The following is a 21,043-nucleotide window of genomic DNA, read 5'->3' as shown; positions in this document are numbered from 1 at the left end:
TGCGCTGACCGCAGTCGAAGCACGCTCGGTTTTGTCAGTCCACTTGTCATATGATCTCCATTCCTCAGCCGTTTTAATTCAACAATGATGCCCGACCGACCAACCATCTGGAGCCTGGAAATCGTGAGCCTCATCCTAAAACATTTTTTGGAATATTTCTCGTGCAAGCCCGAACTAATACTCCTTGACCGAAGTTCCGTTGAACAGTGGACGCACACAGCCTTTTCATTAAATTGCCGTGCCAAACTCGGTCGGCATACTCAAAGCAAGGCCCAATATTGATCGCCAGTTGGTGTATCAAGCGACGAGTTCACTGTTTCACTATGGCAAAGCACTGCATACGATTTTATGCCCATGACGCCAGTACACTGCGTTCTATAATTGCTCAAACTTGGTGGATCCCTCTTATGAAAAGAGGTCGGAATCCCGACGATCACCAAGTACTCACGTGAATCCCGCCCAACAAGAAGCGCTCTAGCACAGCTTTCCGAACTCTTCAAGTCGCATCATCGGCACGCATACCCAGAAACGTGCACCAGGATGGACACACTGCACAATCGAGCGTCGTCTGCTATTAGTAAAGGTTTGATATAAAAGCTGGAGGTCGTCCTCTTCCACTATTTCTTCACCCAACTAGTACCTTGCTCTACTTATCGGAATGAAGCTTAACTCCGTTTTAATATTTTTGGCGACCTCTTACGCGTCGTTCTCTGGCTGCGCTGGTGCTGACAATGCCACAATAACGTTCAACGCATCCTCCGATGCGTCTTCCTCTGTGGGCGCCGCTTACTGTACGTTTCTAATTCTTCAGAGTCTTCGGATATTCAAGCTCAATACGCTCGTCTAGTCATCACCAACAGCGTCGACGGAAATTATGTTGTCTCGGCTGACATTGGTGCTGACGGACAGCTGGTATGTGTGCCTTTGAACACCTCGAACGATGTCATTACTGACCTTGTCCCGCTATGCGTCAAGTCACTCGCTTCAGCCATCCCTACGGGTGGCAATGGTTCTCATGTTCAAACCGGAAACCCAATCGCTCCCGACGCTTTCTTCTCGCAGGCCCCGATTGTCGCATCGTCCTCTGGGAATGTCCTCGCCACTATTAATGTAAGTGTACTCCTTTCTAGTATATGAAGTTGGTGTCACCGTCTCACATAATCTGATGTCAGGCCGGTGCAAACACCGTATCGGCGTTCGCAATCGATCCCACCAACCCTTCCAACTTGACGGCTATCGGAGAACCAGTTTCTAGCGAGGGTGACTTCCCTATCTCCGTTGCGATCAACCACGCTGGAGATCGCGTTTGTGTGCTGAACGGTGGACAACGTAACGGTGTGAGGTGAGCTATGTTCTTATCATCCTCGACGCTCAGGTCCTTTACCAACAATTTCATAGCTGCTACAGCGTCAATTCTACCGGCCTCGTCTCCGTCCCTGGGACCGTTCGTCTCATCGGGCAGCCCCAGATCACGCCCCCCTTCGGTCCTGCCACCTCCCTTTCCCAAGTCATATTCACTGAAGATGAGAAACATCTTGTTGCTGCAGTCAAGGGTTTAACCCAGACCCAAACAAACTTCTCCTGCAAGGGCTACCTCGCTGTTTGGGATGTTGCTGCGAACGGTTCCCTGTCTGAGAACTTCACGAAGGTGTACCCGAAGGATGGAGGCGCATCACCGTTCGCTATGACCATCATCCCTGGATCGAACGCCATTTTCGCTGCCGATACCGCCATTGGATACGACATCTTCGACTTTTCGGATGTTTCTACTGCTTCGACCAGCAACCGCTCGTCTGCCAACGCTACTCCGGGCGGGGGTAACTGCTGGTCGGCGTACAGCAACAAGACGGGAAGCTATTACCTCGTTGCTCCCGGATCCGACAACGTCACGGAAGTGACAATCAACAGTGATTTGACTAGTTCCGTCGTCAATGTAGGTTCCTCTGATGGTTTGTGAGTGTATTCGGTGCGTTGACAGTATCATCAAACTCGGTAGGTATACCAACTCTCGAACACAGCCAACACTCTTGACATCGCCACGGCGTCGTTCAATGACAAGAGGTGCGTCTCCAAACGATCATTTAAACGCCATCACGATTATACTCACATGCCCTTCTATCGCAGCTTCGCATATATTCTTCAACCCAACAGCACTTCTATTGGGATTTTGAGCTTGGACGCTTCAGGCAACGCGACTCTCGTCCAAAACTACAACTGGTCGTCCATCGCCACCAACGGAGGCCTCTCTTTCGGTACGTTGGGCTCCTTGTCCTTTCACTATGGCTCAGGGTGATTGATTGTGGGTCATTGTTCATTCCTCCCGCAGACCCTCTCTATCTTGCTGGAATGACTACTTTCATCAAGCCATGAAGGTGGTTGTGAACCACTAAGGCGGTAAGAAGGTTCAATCTCCACATATACCCGGAGAGTAGGCTTCAATTCTTTGGTGTTCCACACTGAGTATAGCATGGTATCGTTCATATTTTCTCCACGGAATTTTATTGCCTCACGCAGAATATATCGCATGTCTTTCCGCGTCTAGTTTCTATACTACATACTTGACCCAGGACAATATTATAAATCGTTTATCTATTGATCATCCGTGTTAAACGCTAGCTATCCTTGGTCTGTACTTGCGGACTTAGTACGATGCTTTAGCGCGAGAATGGCGATGTCGCCAGCTGTGGTGTAAAATTTTCAGAAAAAGTTTGTGGTGAGTTAGAACCAAAAGACGATGGCGATTTCATGCCATGAGCCTGGATTGAACAGGCGACCTCCAGAACTTCAGTCTGTTGCTCTCCCAGCTGAGCTATCACGGCAGTATTTTAATACGGTTTATTCGTTTACTATACCCTCCGCCTGTGCAATCGTGCACCTCGTCCAGCACTCAGTGAGGACCCGGGAAACTAGGTCGAGGTGGCCCCGTCCGCCGCCCGCCGGAAGGCCTAAAATCCGCACCTAAAATCGCTCCCTGAGGCCCAAAAAAACGCTCAAACGGGGAAGGCTTCGAATATTTTTATTTATTTTTATTTTATTTTATTTTCCGGGGCAAGGCTTGACAACACGGTAAACCCCCACATAACCTCAACTTCCACATAACCTCAACTTCCCCTAGCCTAATCTACACTTACCCTACCTAAAGAGACATGGAAGAATGCGTCTATGGTAGATTAGGCTATGTTTAGGTGAGGTTATGTCAAAGTTGAGGTTATGTGAGGGTTACAAGGGTAAGTCAAGGTTGGGCAAGAGAACCGACACCCAACACAACCCCCTAAAATCCGCTCGTATTCCGACAGGGTTTGCTCCCAAATCCCTTAAAAAACGCAACTTTCGGGGAGGGATTTCGTCGGAATTTGCTCAAAAAAACGCTCCGCGGCCGGGCGACCTCGACCTAGTTTCCCGGGGCCTACTCAGTGGCCTCCACACCGACGACTCTTTCCATCAACGACCTTCTCACACAACACGAACATATACTCGTAAACCATCATGTCCGGCACAGGTCCTCGCGAGAACATCTTCCCAACGCGTATGGCGCTCACGAACACGAAGACTCGGTTGAAGGGTGCTCAGACAGGACACTCCCTCCTGGCGAAGAAGCGAGATGCACTGACTACACGATTCCGTGCTATCCTCAGGAAAGTCGATGAAGTGCGTCTATCGTACTGTCGTTTATACATTGGCCTTCAACTTACATACAGTGGCCGTCATAGGCTAAGCGCAAGATGGGCAGGGTGATGCAATTGGCTTCGTTCTCATTAGCGGAGGTCACCTACGCCACAGGCGATATTTCCTACCTCGTCCAAGAACAAGCAAAGTCTGCGTCCTTCAAGGTCAAAGCGAAGCAAGAGAACGTGTCTGGTGTTGTGCTACCTGCATTTGAGGTGGATCGTGTCGCCGGCTCTGGTGCGCCTTACTTTGCATTCCATACGTCACCCTCAGCGTAATTACCCGCTGATTGCTCTAATAATTGTTTCCTTAGACTTCAATCTCACTGGTTTGGGTCGAGGAGGTCAACAAGTTCTTCGGGCAAAAGAGGTGTACGCGAAGGCTGTCGAAACGCTGGTCGAACTTGCATCCCTGCAAACCGCATTCACAATCCTCGATGAAGTCATCAGAGCCACAAATCGACGTGTGAACGCCATCGAGCACGTCGTTATCCCCAGACTGGACAACACTATCAAGTACATCATGAGCGAATTGGATGAGATGGATCGTGAGGAGTTCTTCAGGTGCGCCTCTTGCCCCTGTCCACATGCGCATATATCATTGAACTTCTCTCGGTGCTTGCATCTCAGACTAAAGAAAGTGCAGGGGAAGAAGAAGCGAGATGCTGAGGCGGCGGACGCGAAGAAATTGGCGGAATCAGCGAATGCAGAGACTGCTGCTCTTCCGACAGCAGTGGATATTGACGAAACGAGTGGCGGTGGCGACTTGCTCAGTAGCAAGGATGAGGATGTGATTTTTTGATTCTGAATCTGATTGGGACTCTTAGTTCATGTTTTCGCTCAATTTACCCCACACACATGAGGATACACAATAAAAGGCTCGTTCAGTTGTGTGATGCATGGAATGACCTGACCAGAAGCAACATGATATAGCGCGAAATCGTCGGACCGCTCATAGAGCATATCATGCAGAAAGGAGTGCGCATACTCGAGTACATGGGTGTTTTTGGTAGGGCATGCAGGGGTAGGAAGAAAGAAATAATGACGAAACCTCAGGGACAGTTTACTGTTCAGGAACAAACGTAGAGTTAGTCTAAGCACTCGAGAGTCAGGAACTGCAAAGAGCTCACCTCAACCATCTCAACCTCCTCACCAGACTTCTTCTCTGAAGCCTTGCCGCGGTCCTTCCTGTCGAGAATTGCCCGGCTGAAGTTCAAAAATAGGACTCAGCGAAACACTCATGAATATCCAAAGGACAAAATGACACACCGGTCCTTGTCCAACTTGATGTTGATAACAACGACATTGCTCGGGTGGATGCCAATGGGCACGCTCGAGCCGTTCGCCTTGTCGCGCTGCACACGGTCGACATGGATGACCCACTTCTTCCTGTAAACCTGGGTAACCTTTCCTTCACGGCCCTTGTACTTCCCTCGGACAATCCTGACCTCGTCGTCCTTGCGAATGGGGATGGAGCGGGTCTGCGAGGGTGAGACATACATGCGTAAGTCAAGGCTTCCGGCCCAACCGAAACTAAGGCATACGAACGTTGTGCTTTCCGCGGAGCTCCTTGGAGAGCGATGAGGACATAATTTTTCGGCGAATGGAAGAGGGGGCCGAGAAGTGCGCCTTGCGCGACTTGCGGCGGGAGGAGGCGAGGTCTACAAGCAACAAAATATAGGCATCCCGAAGTCAGCACCGAGGCCCATGTCATCCGACCATAGGTTCGCCCATCCATCGCCGTTTCGAGCGAGATAAACGCGACCGATCACCCAGAGGCCACAGAAAGAGCGTAAAGCGTACCAGAGTTGAGCTTCATGGCGAATCCTTTTGCGTACGAGCGTGGGGGAGGCCTCTTGGGGGCGTTGGCGATGACTTTCGACGGCGGTGGACTCCTTCCAAATTGGCAATTGGCGGCAGGCGCGCGAGGCGGGTGATCGGCCCGAAAGTGGCCGATCCTCCAGGTTCGTCACTTAGCGCTCGTGGCGCTTTCATTCGTTCGCTGTAACTCTCACCATCATGCCTCCAGAAATTCGTTCCACCAAGCTCAAGTTCAAGGGGGACAAGACAAAGAAGAAACGGAAACGCGAGGACGGAGACGAAGGTGGCAGTAGCAGTCGGCGCAGACGTGAGGATGACCAAGCCCCCGATACGTGGGTGAGGCCCGACGATGCCTCTCAAATTCGTGGCCCCACCTTCATCTTTCACCCCTCCGATCCTTCCCCAGTATGCATTAATTTCGACATGACACGGAACCGCATCGCCTTACCCTCGATGGACAAAGACAATCCCGAAGAGCCTGTAGCGCTCGTCGAACGCGTCCCAACCGAGGTCTCTCAAGTCTGGGTGACAACCCGCGTGGCTGGTTCGTTGACGGTGAATTTGCGGACAGGGGTAGGTGAGGGGAAGTTCTTGTCGTGCGACAAACATGGGTTGGTGTCAGCGTATCGGGAAGCGCGAGGGCCGGAGGAGGAATGGACACCGGTGGTGTTTGACGATGGTATGGTTGCGTTCCAGAATGTATATGAGAAGTACCTCAGCGTGGACGAGGTGGCTGGAGGACAGCTGCAGTTGCGAGGAGATAGTGAGAATGTCGGATTTGGTGAGCGGTTCTACGTCAAGATTCAGAGTAAGTACAAGAAGGAGGCGAACGAGGAAGAGAAGAAGAAGAAGGAAGGGATGCTTGGAGAACCGTCCATTGACGAGTCGAGCACAAAGTGAGCGTTATCATGCTGCATTCACACTAGACGATCATCCTCTAACATATTTGGCGAATATAGTAAGCTTTACCAAGCATGGGGAGCTGGACGTTCTGTTGTGTCCGAAGCCGACAAGAAAGAGGTTTGTGCTCTCATTGACCCGATCTCCAAGTAAACACGCGTGCTAATGATCCTCAATAGCTTAAACGAGCCAGGAAGGAAGGCCGATTGGCTGAAACACTCCTTGACCGCCGCTCCAAATTGAAGAGGCGAGTGCTGGTCGTCTCGACTCGTGTATTCATTAACTAATATCTCTCGACAACAGTGATCGGTTCTGCTAGCTCGCTCGAGATCAATGTTTTCAGTAGAGTGCGACAACGAGCGGTTCACGTCTACACATACCATCGTTCACCCGTCGTTGATTCGTCGCAATGGCCTATGCGTTGAGGTTCGGATTTCTGTTGTACTAATATGTAACGCCGGGTTGCTTCCAATAATCTATCATTCACAATGAGAGCCCCTTTCGCTTTCAACAGCTCTCACGTTTTCACTTTCCATCCGCAAGAAAATCCTACAGCAGGAGCAACCGGTTCTCTTCAAGATTGTCGCGCGCCTTGATGAAATCAGAAGTGGCAAACGTGACTAGCTCTTTAATCCCCCCTCTGCACACGCAAAATGGCGTTCTCAGGCGAGACTAATTCTTCGAGCTTTTGTGAGTGGTGTTCACTAGGGACACTCCACCTCAGGGAAACTCCGCCTCAAGTGTGACACTGACCTTCCTCGAAGACAATCCTCGGCAATCTTAAACATTGTTTCGTTGACCACAGCAGTGATTCAAAAGCTTGGGAAGATGCGTGGAGAAAATATATGTGCAAGTCTCGCTGGGGCAGGCCATTCTACACTTCCCATCTGCGCTGTTATTTCAGCTTTTACATAAGAGATTGTGAGAGTGTATAGGAGCTGCTCTACCGGTTGGGTCCATGAGCCCTGTAGTATCTCACGGAAATACTCGAAATCTGCATCAGATTGTTTTAAGATAAACTTGAGTTTTATGCGGCTGGTATATGTGGCCTCGCGTCTGGCAAACATCGGAAACTGATGGGAGCATGGGAGCCATCTAAGAATGAAAGCATCAGCGATACTTCTGCTGACTTCGTGGACCTACCGTACCTGCAGAGAATCCAAGAGCAACTTGAATCACGGCTTTTAGGTGCCACACGAAGTGCGTTTACGCGATTTGCTTGTACATATAGCTCAGCCAAAATACGGGGTAGCTTTGCAAGCAGCAAGATAACTTACCGTCCTCTTCCCTTCGGGACTCTAGTATATGACCCCTGTGATTGGTACCCCACAGCCCAGATCAGGAGGTCACTGAGGTCGTATTCGTGACGGATAAAGCCTTCTGGGTCATCGAAGTATTCTTGACGTTGAGGGTGCGACATGCCTTCGAGCCGCTCGAGATCGGCTTCAGCCTCCTCAAGAACTTCATGAAGTCTTTTTGGGAAGATCAATAAATGGGAAACAGACGGAGAAATGTTCAAATTATGTGCATTACTTTGCGAGCTTTTCAGCATGTCCAGAGAGTGAGCCTTGACTATGGACCGACCCTCTATATGTTGGGAAGAGACTATAGGTGATAATACTGATGATGACATGGGCTTCAAGTACAAAGTTGTAGGGGTCGCGATCGTTGGGGTACTATGGAACAGACGTTAGACTCATTGAAAAGCGAGAGATTAGACTAGGACAGACGAAGAAGGCTCACTTTGTATCTCAACTTCGCAACAGCGCGGCAGTCACGGATTGCGCGCTGAATACTTGGTCTGAGCTTTGCTGGTTGAATCCATTGCACGAGCACGTCTACATCCCTAAGCTCATCCATACAGTCCAGCTCCGGCCTCTTGGACTGCCAGTTGTATGTGACCTTCATCGCTACCGTTACGGCCCAGTATGCTAGGAACACGATTGGAATCACCAGGAGTATGCGACCATTCATCTCTGCCGACGAGAGGAGGAGGAATATACAACGCTAAGAATCGATCAGCAGACTACGAGTGAAGAAAAGGTGGCGTGGGATGGGTATACACGCTGCGTTTAACGCCCAGGCTACGGCGCGATCCCTTTGTCCGTAATGGAAACTGGTAATACTACTGCACCGGGGCCGCTACGACATGAAAAGTCGCTGGCAAAGAGATGGTAGAGCACTCTCGGAATGGATGCTGGGTCAGACAGAACAAAGTGGCAGCTTGATGAGATGTGATTGTATGACGATGTCGAAATATCCGCCAAATAGTTCGATAAAAGCAGATAGCCCGTCGGGTTGAGTAGATGTATACAAGCGATTGCAGAGGGAAGAAACAATAACATGCATGTGACGATTACTGGGGATGCACTGTATCCCCGTATTGACATGATCTTGTTGCCCTGCATTTTGCTCGTTATTCAGAAGCGACTAGACACGCGCGAAAGGATGTCATCAGACGGTTCCACCAGAATGAGCTTCACCAAATGCCGTTCACATACCTTTCTCTTCTCTTTGGATGTCACTTATTGTTCCCTTGCAGAACATAACGTTGTTGAGGTAGGACTCGTGACGATAAAACCCACTCCCGTCGTCGAAGTACTTTTGTCGCTCCGAAGGCGACATTCTGGTGAGCTTCTTGAGATCTGTTTCAGCATTTTCAAGAACTTCAAGGAGTCTTCTTGGAAGAAGCATGTCAAACGCTGAAAAATAGATGTTGAAACCAATGATCTGACCTGGCGAGTTGTATAGCACGTCGAGAAGGCGATGCCTGACGATGCGCCCATTCAAGCCCTCCTTTATCGATCGGGACAAGACCATAAGTGATATTGGTGATGGTGAGCACCGTATAATTTATGAATTGGTACGTTTTACGATCGTTAGAGTACTGTGAGATGAGAAGATCCTGAATCATAATCGTGGATGGAGTAATAATGAGCGCTCACTCGGTATCTCAGCTTTGCGACGGTGCGACATCTGCGGATTGCATGCTCAACGTCCAGTCTCAGCTTCGCGTTTTCGATCGAATGCGCGAGCTTTTCCTGCCGTCCAAGGGCGCGCCTATCCTTGTAACCCAGTTCCCCAAATATCCAAGTGTATAAGAAGCTTAGCGCGACTAATACAGCCCAAGCGATTAGACCAATCGCCAAATAGCTCGAAGTCACAATGATTGGTACCAGAAACGATCTGTCATCCGACTCTGACAGGGATGTCGATGTAGGCATAGTGAATCGCAAGAGAAGAATATTGGTCAAGAGTAGCCCAGGAGAGGATCTTGTTTACGAACGAGAGGTAATTTGATGGCTTTCTCACCGCTTCCTATAGGCTACGGCGAAAATCGAACCATTGCAATTGTCGAGGTCGCAGGTTTTTGTATTATCAAGACATAACAATATGGCGAGTTACTAAGCATAAGAGCGCTCTCTCGCAGTAGAAACTCTGCATTTCCGAAGAGCATGATGAGCGCTGAGAGGCCAGAATGATAATACAGTGCCACTCGCGAGAATGCGTGAAGTTGGGATGAGAGAGGATGAGAGGTTGTTTCCGCCAATTGTTCGGACAACGGGAAGTCCCGCGTTCACCGCGTTCACATTTTGAAGCGCGGCGCGTCTGCACGCGTCGAGCTCGACGGCGACTTTGCTCTTCGCACACTCCTCCGCCCTCAACGACCCACACCAGCCATGGTCCCCAAACACACCTCCATATCAGAGTCTTATAGCGTGCTTGGTCTTGATCAAGTCTGTGTGATTCCTGTTGTTGCTCGCATCGTTTGTTCTGACTGTCGAAAACTGGTCTTAGGGCGCGTCCTTTGAAACGGTCAAGACCACATACAAGCAGGTGCGTTGTACACTTGACGCGTTGATGCAGAGATGGTTCTGACACACGACGTAGCTCGCCCTCCGCACTCATCCAGACAAGAATCCCGGCAACGAAGAGGCCACTGCTCAATTCCAAAAACTCAGCGAAGCATATAATGTCCTTGTCAAGCACCTGGACCCTTCACGACCCTCTGGCGGCATGCCCCATCGAGGACCTTTCGGCGACTTTGACGAAGACGATGATGATTACGATGATTACAGCGACGATGATGAGTACTATTATGACGATGAAGATGACGAAGATCTCGACTTCTACATGTGCGTATCCCTCCGTGTCCACGGCTTGTGTCATGACTCTGACCTCCGGCCCAGGTTTCTTTTTGAGGAGTTGTTGAGAGGAAGAGCGAACCGATATGCCCATACTCGTGCGTCTTCTACCCTCCACTTCACGATTTCGAGCTCACCGTCACTTCAGATTATCACCATAGCCACCCCCACAGCCACCCCGGTGTCCATCCAAATGCTCCGATGGAGGAACCCTATGACCCGGATAAGCCTCGAAAGGATCGTGAGGCGCGTGAAGCCGCAGAAGCTCGCAGACAAAGGGACGCTGCAGCGAGAAGGGCAGCAGCTGAGAGGGAACGTATTCAAGGTGCGCCACTTCTCACCTCACAATACCTCTGCGTTCTGAGGCACCTGTCGTCTTTGTAGAGAAGGAGGAGGCTGAACGCAGGCAGAAAGCGAAGGCGGAAGAGAAGAAAAGCAAGGCTGCTGCAAAGCAAGAAGCCGCAGAAAAAGCCGCACGAGCTCGTCAACAACGCACGCAAGACTTGCGCTCAGCGGTTTTCGCCGCAGCTCGGAGTAGAAATGCCGAGAAGGTGAGGAAAGGTGTGTGGGAGGATGAAGTGGACGCTGCAGGAGGTGAAGTAAGAGTCGGCCTGGAGAACTTCGCCAAAACGAAGCCGAAGGATCCTAAGGAGACTTTGCTGCACATTGCGGCTTATAACGGCGACGTCGATCTCGTGGAGTGGCTTGATACACATAGTGCGTTTTCACCCAATTAGGGAAACACTTGACTGACTGGACTCATCTCTTGTCCAGACGCCGAAGCAGATGGGCGAAACTCAAACGAGATGACCGCCTTTCACGTTGCTCTTCAGAGGGGCCATATCCCAATCGTGAAATACTTCTTCGAGACCTATCCCGTGAACGATTCAGATTCGGACCCTGTTTACGAGCCACCACCCAATCGACCGCTACTCCTTCTCGCGATGGAGTCCGCCGAGCCTGAGGCTGTCTGGCTCATCCTTGACAAGAAGCTCGCTTCGCGCAAAGAGATCAAAGCATCCTGGGAGTGGCTTTGGTCGACGACTGGTCAGCGCTTGTATACATCTTCGAAGAAGACGGGGAAGTTGGATGAGGTCAAGAATATCTTGATGAAATACGGCGGGTTCACCGCACCACCCACTCCTCCTCCCTCTTCTGCTTCAGACCATGCTCCAGAAGCGGCATTGGACTCAAGGTCTACTGCTAGTGTCCCTTCTACGCAGCCTGAAGAACCTCAACCTCCAACGCCAACTCCTGGAAACAAAGGCAAGGGCAAAGCGAAGGGAGGGCGAGGGAAACGAGGTGGACATCAGCAGCAGCCGTCGCAACCTCACATTGTCGATCCGCCATCATCACAACCAGAATCGAGCGCAGGTGGGAACTCAAGAGGGGGTAGAGGTCGTGGAAGGGGCCGAGGCAGGGGTGGACGGGGAAGAGGACAAGGTCGCGGCGCGCCACCAGCCCAACCCGCTCAGTGAGAGCTATTGCCCCCGCGATCTTTCTTTCTTTTCCTCTCTTCTGACTTCGTTGGTTAGTGGCAGCCAGCATGTACCCTCTTCTCAGCGCGACAAACGTCCCGAGGAGACTAAGCATGCTGCTCCCGCTGTTGATGATGGCGATACTGGCGCTGTATCTCCACACTCTGACCTTTTCTCCACTCGACGTACCTCCTTGACTCTTCTTGTCGTGGCGCTGTGCATACCTGCCGTTCGGCGCCGTATCGTTGATTTTGTTCAATTTCTTGCTTCCCAGTAACTCGACATGTTGTTCGCATTGTATACTCCTTCTTGCTCCTCCCAGTTGAACAGTGTTCTGCCCACGTACTAAGTATTTCTTTCTCGTCGCAAACTTCTTCTTGACCTCTCATGCCATTGGTAGACATTACTTCGCTCATGACTATCGGCATCGCTTTCGCTCGTACTCTTATGCTACACTTTCTGTCTCCCTGTAATTTGATCTTGGCCATGTGCTCGTCAACGTTGATTACGAGGCTGCAATGGGTCGGGCCACAATCGTTGGCGAACAACACAACAATCCATAAATGGAAGCCTGAGGTTCAACCTCCAAAACCGGAAAGGAGCCAAATAAGCACAAATAAAGCGAAAGCGCGCGTCGACGTTTCTCGAACGAACGTCGCTCACGAACACTCACTGCTGCCGTTATCGGTACACCTTTGTCTTAACCACCCACATATCACCAACGCAGCTAGACTCTGATAAGTACATATCAAAATGGGACGACTCGCGGAAATGCAGCGTCGGCTGCTCGAGGTGCGTTTCATCCGTTTAGTTCCTGTTCCTCTCTCTCTGTGCTTGCTCGGAAATGCTCGTTGCTCATGTGCGGGTTGTAGCAAATGATGGGTCCGGAGGCTATGGGCGTCGCGAATGCGAATCTCATCTGGTCAGACGAGAAAGTGTGCAGGAACTTCTTATGTGGGACGTGTCCCCATACTTTGTTCACGAACACCGTGAGTTTCGAGTTTCGCTGGTCTATACCGTTCATTGAGCTCATCACTTCCTTTATTATGAATGATGACTGTCCTTCTCCACGACACGTTCTACTTCCATCCCATCCCACTCCCGTCTTCCTCCACCTTACTCTCACCCATCTGTCCCGTCATCATCATCATCACCACCAGAAAATGGACCTCGGCGCCTGTCCAAAATCCCACACCGAACGCCTCAAAACCGAATTCCTAGCCGACCGCGAAGCGAACCCGAACGACCCGACGTTCGCGCGCTTCCAGATGGAATACGAGTCGAACATCTTCGCGTTCGTGGATGAGTGCGATAGGCGGATACGGACGGCGCAGAGGAGGTTGGAGAAGACGCCGGAGGAGAATGCGAAGACTACGAATTTGGTGGGTTTTCACTTTTTTTGGTGTGTGCGATTGGGGAGGGGGGTGTGTGTTGCGTGAGGGTGGAGTTGTGGGCGATGGGATGAAGGAGGGATGATGTGGTGGAAGGGAAATTGGTGCTGATTTCTTGCTTTTACTTTCTTTGTGTTGGGTGATAGATGAGGGAAATTGCGGAAATTGAGTTGGCTATCCAAGGAGGAACGGAGAAGATCGAGACGTTGGGTATGTTGGACAACATCTCATTCGCGTATCATTATTCCTGACCCGTGACCGTGCCACAGGCGAGCAAGGCAAGGTCGAAGAGTCGATGCAGGAGATGGCAGCCATCGAAGCTCTGAAAGGCGAAAAGGCCGAGAAAGAGGTTCGTTCGTTCGTTTCGTTCACCTTCGCATTCAACTTTTGTCTCTGACGTGATTCCGATTTTGAAATAACCAGCGCGAGCTCCAACAACTCACAGAGACCTCCGGCGCGTCCGGGCATCAGAAGCTGCGCGTGTGCGACGTCTGTGGCGCGTACCTCTCCGTGCTCGACTCGGATAGACGTCTCGCGGACCATTTCGGCGGGAAGGTGAGCAGCAACGATCACACTGTCACTTGACACTCTTTTTACTTTTTACTTGTACTGATAATACGACGTCCCGGACTCCGTTTTATTCATTCGCGGACATGGCCATGCTCATGTTTTAGATGCATCTCGGGTACCACGAACTGCGGAACATGCTCGATAAATTCAGGACGGATCGGGAGAAGCGCAAGTCGCAGCCTGCAGCCTCCGCGCCGTCTGGTCCGGGTGCGGCGATGGGAGGAGGAGGAGGAGGAGGGGGTATGGGTGCGGGTGTGGGTGGTGGCGCTGCTTCGAGGGATCGGCCGGTTCGTGGTGGGGAGGATTATCGGGGAGAGAGGGGGGATAGGGGTGGTGATAGGGAGAGGGAGAGGGAGAGAGGGTATGATAGGCATTCATCGCGATATGAGTGAGTTTTTTTTTTCTTTTCTTATGTTTCTTTCCTTTTTGGAGAAAATAATGCAGAGGATGACTCGAATCGCCTGCGGTTTTTACGAAAATTTTACTAACTGTTTTTTCTTCTTTTTTTCGGACATGCAGTGATCGTCGGAGGGACCGCTCTCGGTCGCCGGGAAGGAGACGAGGCCCGTAGATGCGCGTGGGACGCCGGAATGTTACTTAGCTTGCCTTGCTGGTGGACGCAAGGCGGAGGCGTTGGCGAGTTCTAGGTCCTGCTCTGCGCTGTACTGTTGTTCTCTTTATTCTACTTGCGGTGATCACGATGTGGATTCGTGGTGGACGTGCGGAGTGGATGACCAGTAGGTTGCCGGAGTACAAGTTAGTAGTACGGTACGTATACGTAGTGCGATCGCTATCGGAGCAGGATCAAAGCTAGGCGGGGACGCGTGAGAAGGTGCTGCGAACGAGTGCGTTGCCTTGACTCTCGGTAAGCTTCGATGGGTGATCCTCCGCGTTTGTGTGTCACAGATGAAGGTTTAGTGCGAGCGGGACCGGCTGGGAAGGCGTGGAGATAGATTAAAAAGGTGGGTTACGTCGATGACGGTGCGTGTTGCATGTGGACTGAATAGAAGGATGATTCGATCATGCGCTGGAAGGACGGCGTTCGCTGTAAATATGCAAGTGGCACCGTCGTCGAGAGAGTCGGAGTGGCGGTCAGAGCTCGACCCGGAGCCGCAAGAAGTACGGGGATGGATACGACGGTTGTGGATGACGAGGGGAAAGGGTCCGATTGCGAAGGTTGCGGAGGGAGGAATTAGCCGTGGGCGAGAAAGTCGGGGTGGGAGCGGACGGATAGGGTAATTGGGCGCGGGGTGATGTCATTTGCAAAAAGATTTTCGGATGGCGGTGCAGTTGGACGCGGTCGGGGAAGCTGTGACGCTGTGACGCGTGACGGCCCGCGTCTCCGTATCCTCCTCTGAGCGACGCGGAGAACAGGTTGTAAGTAGCAGCCATCTCCTTGTCGTCATCGTCGTCTCAGTCTTTGTCCTCGTCTTTGTCGTCCTTGCCGTCGTCGTCGTCATCGTCTTCCCACCTTTATTACCTGCACCGCCTGCAGTGGCCTTGCCTCGCATCCCGTGCTGGTCGCCGCCGCCGTGTATTATTGTGACCGAAGAGCAGGCCGGATTTCGCGTGTGTGCTAGCGTTGTCCCCGGAGAGTGTCAGCCTGTGCGATGGCGTCGCCGCATGAGCCGCAGCTGGACGACGGCCTGGGCAGCGAGCTCTCCTCCGTCCTGCCCTCGCCCGCCTTCGATGCAAACCCAGACATCTCACACAAGGACGCCCCGTCCGACAACCACCACCACCTCCCGCACACTCCCCTGACCGTCGCTCCCATGGACACCACACAGACCCCCAACGCCGCCCCGCCCACCGCCTTCCAAGCCGCCTTCATGTCCCCCGACCACCACTCCCCGCCCCTCGACCTCAACAGCTCCGGCTACTCCTCCCACACCTCGTCCCCCTCCCTCCCCGGCCCCGGTCCGAACCCTGTCTTCCAAGGCATGTCTGCCTCCCTCGCCCATGCCTTCAACGCCATCATGGCCTCCTCCGCCGGCAACTCCTCTACATTCCACAACTCCCCCTCCGACCTCGCCTTTCCCTCCGCCGCACAGCCCAACCTCTCCCCGCCTCATCCCTCCGCATTCCACTTCCCACCGCTAGATCTCGACAATCGCACACCCGCACGCGCAGATCCCACCCCAGACGTTCCCGGAGGCCCCCATGTCCTCGTCCTCGAAGACATCCTGAAGAAGTGCGTATCCGTTCTGTTACCCATCCGATCTTCCCATTGATTTTCGCACACACAGTATCGTCCATACCGCCAACTCTGCGCGACAGGCGTTCCACATGGGCCACGGCGCCCACGCAGAATCCAAGATCGCAGAGCTCGAAAAGACAATGGCACATCTCTCCACCCTCATGGCACATACCAGGATCGGCGACATTCCAAGTCCGCCCACCGACTCTTCCTCTCCGTCCAACGGACCCGCCACACGAGCTTCCCCGCCACACCTCACCCGCTCAGGCCAGAACAACGGTCCATCGCTGAACCTCGGCGACCTCCCCTCGGGTCCTCTCGACCCGCAGTCGCTCGAGCCGCAAGAGTCCACAGAGTCCAGAAAACGTTGCGCGTCGGGCATCGTCGGTGACAGGGCCGTCAAGGCTCTCAAGCTCGAGCCGCGGGACGAGGCCCCTACGCAGCTCACTTTTCCGTTCTCGCCTCCGCCCAGTGGCGGGTCGAACAACGCGATGGATCCGCCTACCACCTCCGGTTCGTTCTCTTCACAGCACCCGGGCTCTACTCCTGCCTCTCGTCCTTCCAGCTCTTCCGGTGCTCGCCACCCCATGAGCGTTTTTCAGCCTCCGCAGATACCCATGCATTTCCCGCCGGCCCCTCTCAACCTTTCGTCGGCGGTGCCTCGTCAACAACAAATGGACTACCAGTCTCCGCCGCAGTCCGCTCCGCCTCTCCAGCAGACCGCACTCTCACCGTTCGGCCATCCTCCACAGCCTTCGGGGACCTGGTCCGCCACGGCCGCCGGCTTCGCACCTCAACACACACTGCCGGTCCAGCAAATGAACCCCGGGATGGGTATCAGCATGAAGGACGTCGTCATGGCCAGTGGTCCTCAGTCCTTTTCGTTACCTGCCGTTTTCGATTCCCCTCCTCTGGCCCACAATCAGGAGGTCGTCCTTCCTTCTTCGTCGGCTGTGCCGCCTTCATTGCGACAGCAGGGCGTGCCCCGCATCTCGCGCTCGGGCTCGATGTCCAACCAGCAAGCGGCCGATCCCTTCGCTTTCGGTCTCGCCGACATCCCACAGCAGCGAGAAGATCAGTGGCCGGACTATCGTCAGTCGCGGCCCACGACCGCCATCTCCCTGGGAGGTCCGAACGGAGATTCCTCGCCCGATTCGTACCAGGATGATGACGATTATGAGGGTTCGCCGGATTATCAGGGCTTCCGAGGTCGCGTGGGCAGTATGGACAACGGCGGGGATATGTACAGTCGGCCGGGGACGAGCAGTCATCGCGGGACGCTCACCTCGCAGCAGTCGATGGAAAACTTCGGCCTTTTGTCTGGCGGTCATGGGAACGAGGTCCCACAGGAGTATCGCGCGGAGGTCGACCGTATATTCTTCGAGTTTTTGAACCGGATATGCTCAAATCGTGAGTGGTCACGCGACTTTGCTTTGAGCCCCTATATCATACTCATCGGTCTTCTTTTGCCTGCAGTTGACGCTACGGATGCCAAGGGAGAGCCGATCCACCAGACGCTAATGGCCAAGAAGATGCAGCGTCTGGACGAGTCACCCGATTTCCGGCCTTTCAAATTCCGCATACAAGCGTTCACGAACGCATTTTTGGAAGAGGTGACCGGAGACACACTGTAGTCTTGCCTTGCCGCTTTTTTCTGACCAACTCCCATCCCCCGTAGCTTGCTCGCCAAGGATATCCCGAAGACAAGATACCCATGAAAAAGGTTAGTTGTTCACCACTTGTTCGTTCCGTCCGCTAGCCGTAGCTAATTGGACTCGGTTTCATCTGTTGCAACGGTCTTTCTCTCTTTTCTTCCGTCCTCCGCCCCGCTTCCGTTTATCCGCTCATCGCCCTGGGATAGATTCGGAACTACCTCTGGAACTCGTCCTACATCTCGCGTTTCAACGAGGACGGGAAGAAGGCAAAGTCAAAAGGCAATCACATCTGGAACATCGACGCCAAAAAGGCCCCCGAGGGCTCCAGCTCCAGTGGTCGCGGCGGCGGCGGCGGGTGGATCTTCAGACCGTTTCATCGGAGGCTCGCCGGTATGCCGCCCGGCGTCGCGTACGTCGGTCTGAGATGGAGCTGGTCGCCACGGATTTGGGATCCACAGGCGTCGAGGAATAATTTGCCGGTGAATTATTCGTCGCCGGCGTTGCCGGGGTGGCTTGCTTGGCAGGGGGATTGCCTTTCGGGGATTCCGCCGCCGGAGGCGCAGAGTTGTGATGTTACTGTTGAGGCTAGGGTGAGTTTTTCGGTTCTCCAATGTTTTCTTGCAGTGTTGGCACTCGGCTACGGTCAATCAAGAGTTTGAGCGAACAGGGTGGATTCTTGAACTTGACCCCCAGTGTTCGGGGGACCTGACCCCAGTCAAGTGCCAACACTGTTTTCTTGATGCGTTGTGTGTTGACCCTTGAATGCGTGTAGTATATCTACGATGGCCAGGAGGAGCTTCTTTCTCAGACGGTCCATATCAACATCGCTCCGATGTCGAATGTGGACACGACGTTCACGCCTTCTCGTCGACCGTCGCTCGCTGGAGAGAATGCTCGACGGATCGCAAGCGATAGTATCGTGCCCCAGTCCACGCCCGTTCGGTAAGTTTTCGTAGTTTCTCGATCCGCAGACGGCTCAACTGACGTCTTGGTCTTCCAGTGTATCGAACACGCTGCGCACACAGTCCAGCACGAGCAACCTCGTCCCATCGCAGGACGCACAGGTCATCCAAGTCCTCACCACCGCCGCCCAACGCGTCGCCCAAGAAGCCCAATCCCAAGTCGTCTCCACCCGCATGCCGAGCGAAGCGTCCGACTCCGAACTCCAATCCCTCGCAAAACAACAGCACGTGCTGACCGTGACCGCCCAAGCCGTCGACAAGTCCGTCTCCGCCCAAGCGAACCTGATCACCCAATCCCCCTCCGTCCTCGCCGTCGCGGCGCAACAGGTCGTCCTGCAGGCCGCACGCTCCGTCGCCGCCGACCGGAACGCAGCGGCAGCGGCAAGTGGGCTCGGTGGTAGTCAGAATTCGTCAGGACATGGGTCGTCGGTGACGGTGAACGAGGTGTCGGTGGCGACGCAGTCGGCGGTGGCGCAGGCGGTGGAGATCGCGGGGCCGTTGTCGAGCGAGGTGGACGTGCTGATGACCGCGACGTCGTTGTTGCAGCAGCAGTCGAGGCAGCCGCCGGTCGCGGTGCCGGGTATGGGCGTCGGCGTGAATGGGATGGGCGGGTCGGGGACACATCCGCAGGCGATGGCGGTTTCGCTGGATCCGATGCGTTCGCAGACGACGAGGCCTTAGAGTTGTGGCGTTGTGGGTGGTGTTGAGGTTGTTATGTGAATGTGTTTCTACTTTCTTCTTCTCTTTCTGTAGCTCTCGTTTTTCGCTTTTTCTTTTCTTTTCTTTATTAGCCCCGCGGACTTCGTTTCTTTTCAACCAATTAATCCAATCAAACGGCCTGCTTTGCCGTGTTTCTGTTTCTTTTCTGCTTTCTGCTCTACGACGACGAACTGAATTTTCCTTTTTTACTATTTTCACCTTCCACCCTTCCCCTACCTACTCACCACCCACTCGCTCACCCACCCACCCATCCCATCCCTATCCCTATCCCCGTTGCCGAAGACCTCCCTTACGGCTGGCCGCACCTCTTTTAATTTTAATTCTTCACTTTTTTTCCCTTCTTTTTTCGTTCTCGTTCTGTGGTCTAAGGCTCGATTTTTCCCTCCTTTTTTCTTTTATTTTGTTCTGTCTTGTTCGATGCGAATTTATTTGCTTGCTTGTTCTTCTGTTCTTCTGCTCACGAACTCAATCCAATCCAATCCAATTCTTCACTCTCACTCTCACTCTCATTGCAACCCACTCACTCACGCAGACACGCAGCTATTCGTCCACTACCCCCCTCTTTCAATTCCAATTCCAATTTCCAATTTCCCACTGTCTACTATCCACAATCATTTCACTCACTCACTCACTCACTCTTCAATTGTCTCAAACTTCAAGCGTACGTTCCTTCACAAGTCCCCAAGTCCGGTCCGAGTCCGAGTCTCAGTTTTTTTCGCGTTTTCGCTTCTGGTACAAGCTTTCAGTTCCTTCGATCCTTCCGTGTCCAATTCCTTCGTGTCTAATGCTTCCAATCCACTCGCTGCGCTCGTTGCTCTGCAATTCCCCTTCTCCTCTCTGAATACCAACCTACCATTAGCCCCGTTCCGTTTCCTTCCCCATTCCCTGTCCCATCCCATTCCGTTCCAGAGTTCTGTTCCGTTCCACTACATACATACAATCGTACATGACCTTAAATCGCTTGCGCTGTTGCTGTGCTGTGTTGATTATCATCCCCCGCCTATCGCCTACATATTAGAAGTAGTAGCAAGTAGTTAGTAGTTAGTAGTAGTTAGTAGTTAAATTTGAATTCGAAGTAGTCACAGTCATTGGGTGGTGTGGTGCGGGTTGGCGCCGGCCTCGTTCGTCCATCCCTTCAGGCAAGTCTTTATGTGTGTATTACCGTATGGTCTCGACCGCGCACGGGCAGTAAGGGTGGACATCGTCGCCCCACTAGCTCAATCTGGCGGGGAAGGCAAAGGTTTACATTGCTACAAATATGCCCTAAGGGCGGAAAGGGTGTTATCAATGCGCGGTCAATGGACACAATCAACCTACTTACTAGTAGTCCGAGTCCCCATAGCATCTGTGTTTTGTTTTGATTGATATCTTCAATCCTTCTTTACGACACCTCGTCACCACACGGTCAAGGGAGCCAGCCTTCTCCTCCATGAACACCCCGCGTGCACCGTGCTTCCAACATAATTCTATATTGCTCCATCTCGCCACCATTCGCTCAATCGGTGCACCAGTACTGTCTTCCTCCTGGGGCCACCATCG

General features: G+C 52.8%; 9 protein-coding genes and 1 non-coding gene across 10 annotated transcripts; 6 read left to right on the top strand and 4 right to left on the bottom strand.

The window, feature by feature from the left end:
- Positions 1–658: 658 nt before the first annotated feature.
- On the top strand, positions 659–2,370 carry STEHIDRAFT_153679 (uncharacterized protein; the record flags this gene model as incomplete). Its single annotated transcript, XM_007300889.1, has 8 exons — positions 659–791; positions 848–912; positions 976–1,110; positions 1,173–1,342; positions 1,399–1,933; positions 1,997–2,061; positions 2,125–2,252; positions 2,327–2,370. The coding sequence occupies 8 exons, from the start codon at positions 659–661 to the stop codon at positions 2,368–2,370; spliced, it is 1,275 nt and encodes a 424-aa protein (XP_007300951.1).
- Positions 2,371–2,746: 376 nt separating this feature from the next.
- On the bottom strand, positions 2,747–2,819 carry STEHIDRAFT_t88. The gene has a single exon. It is a non-coding gene; the product is annotated as a tRNA-Phe (tRNA).
- A 667-nt stretch (positions 2,820–3,486) lies between these two features.
- Positions 3,487–4,467, top strand: STEHIDRAFT_52439 (uncharacterized protein; the record flags this gene model as incomplete). Its single annotated transcript, XM_007300481.1, has 3 exons — positions 3,487–3,648; positions 3,711–3,903; positions 3,980–4,467. The coding sequence occupies 3 exons, from the start codon at positions 3,487–3,489 to the stop codon at positions 4,465–4,467; spliced, it is 843 nt and encodes a 280-aa protein (XP_007300543.1).
- Positions 4,468–4,728: 261 nt separating this feature from the next.
- Positions 4,729–5,553, bottom strand: STEHIDRAFT_166154 (ribosomal protein L24; the record flags this gene model as incomplete). The annotated part of the gene is made up of 5 exons (XM_007300888.1): positions 5,469–5,553; positions 5,214–5,326; positions 4,935–5,146; positions 4,796–4,871; positions 4,729–4,758 (listed from the first exon to the last, which is right to left on the bottom strand). Exons 1-5 carry the CDS (start codon positions 5,482–5,484, stop codon positions 4,729–4,731), a joined length of 447 nt encoding a protein of 148 aa, XP_007300950.1. The 5' UTR covers positions 5,485–5,553.
- Positions 5,554–5,684: 131 nt separating this feature from the next.
- On the top strand, positions 5,685–6,631 carry STEHIDRAFT_33730 (uncharacterized protein; the record flags this gene model as incomplete). The annotated part of the gene is made up of 3 exons (XM_007300297.1): positions 5,685–6,382; positions 6,446–6,506; positions 6,566–6,631. Coding segments are annotated over 3 exons (825 nt in total), but the record flags the coding sequence as incomplete, so codon positions are not given.
- Positions 6,632–7,659: 1,028 nt separating this feature from the next.
- On the bottom strand, positions 7,660–8,360 carry STEHIDRAFT_153675 (uncharacterized protein; the record flags this gene model as incomplete). Its single annotated transcript, XM_007300887.1, has 3 exons — positions 7,660–7,858; positions 7,920–8,062; positions 8,130–8,360. 3 exons carry the CDS (start codon positions 8,358–8,360, stop codon positions 7,660–7,662), a joined length of 573 nt encoding a protein of 190 aa, XP_007300949.1.
- Positions 8,361–8,683: 323 nt separating this feature from the next.
- STEHIDRAFT_145060 (uncharacterized protein) lies at positions 8,684–9,502 on the bottom strand. The gene is made up of 4 exons (XM_007300886.1): positions 9,332–9,502; positions 9,122–9,182; positions 8,888–9,063; positions 8,684–8,816 (listed from the first exon to the last, which is right to left on the bottom strand). The coding sequence occupies exons 1-4, from the start codon at positions 9,360–9,362 to the stop codon at positions 8,803–8,805; spliced, it is 282 nt and encodes a 93-aa protein (XP_007300948.1). The 5' UTR covers positions 9,363–9,502; the 3' UTR covers positions 8,684–8,802.
- Positions 9,503–10,494: 992 nt separating this feature from the next.
- On the top strand, positions 10,495–12,463 carry STEHIDRAFT_118931 (uncharacterized protein). Its single transcript, XM_007300885.1, has 5 exons — positions 10,495–10,522; positions 10,577–10,629; positions 10,680–10,856; positions 10,916–11,248; positions 11,306–12,463. Coding segments are annotated over exons 1-5 (1,269 nt in total). The 5' UTR covers positions 10,495–10,520; the 3' UTR covers positions 12,010–12,463.
- A 299-nt stretch (positions 12,464–12,762) lies between these two features.
- On the top strand, positions 12,763–14,362 carry STEHIDRAFT_50749 (small nuclear ribonucleoprotein; the record flags this gene model as incomplete). Its single annotated transcript, XM_007300340.1, has 8 exons — positions 12,763–12,801; positions 12,882–12,998; positions 13,170–13,391; positions 13,547–13,610; positions 13,670–13,749; positions 13,824–13,955; positions 14,075–14,210; positions 14,286–14,362. 8 exons carry the CDS (start codon positions 12,763–12,765, stop codon positions 14,360–14,362), a joined length of 867 nt encoding a protein of 288 aa, XP_007300402.1.
- Positions 14,363–14,882: 520 nt separating this feature from the next.
- On the top strand, positions 14,883–20,486 carry STEHIDRAFT_118929 (uncharacterized protein). Its single transcript, XM_007300884.1, has 7 exons — positions 14,883–16,161; positions 16,217–17,577; positions 17,644–17,780; positions 17,846–17,890; positions 18,029–18,412; positions 18,595–18,764; positions 18,823–20,486. Exons 1-7 carry the CDS (start codon positions 15,581–15,583, stop codon positions 19,463–19,465), a joined length of 3,321 nt encoding a protein of 1,106 aa, XP_007300946.1. The 5' UTR covers positions 14,883–15,580; the 3' UTR covers positions 19,466–20,486.
- Positions 20,487–21,043: the final 557 nt, after the last annotated feature.

This window comes from Stereum hirsutum, assembly GCF_000264905.1.
Source record: "Stereum hirsutum FP-91666 SS1 unplaced genomic scaffold STEHIscaffold_3, whole genome shotgun sequence".
In the NCBI taxonomy this organism is placed as follows: domain Eukaryota; kingdom Fungi; phylum Basidiomycota; class Agaricomycetes; order Russulales; family Stereaceae; genus Stereum; species Stereum hirsutum.
Note: the sequence above shows the minus strand (reverse complement) of the source record. Positions and strands in the feature narration are given on the sequence as shown.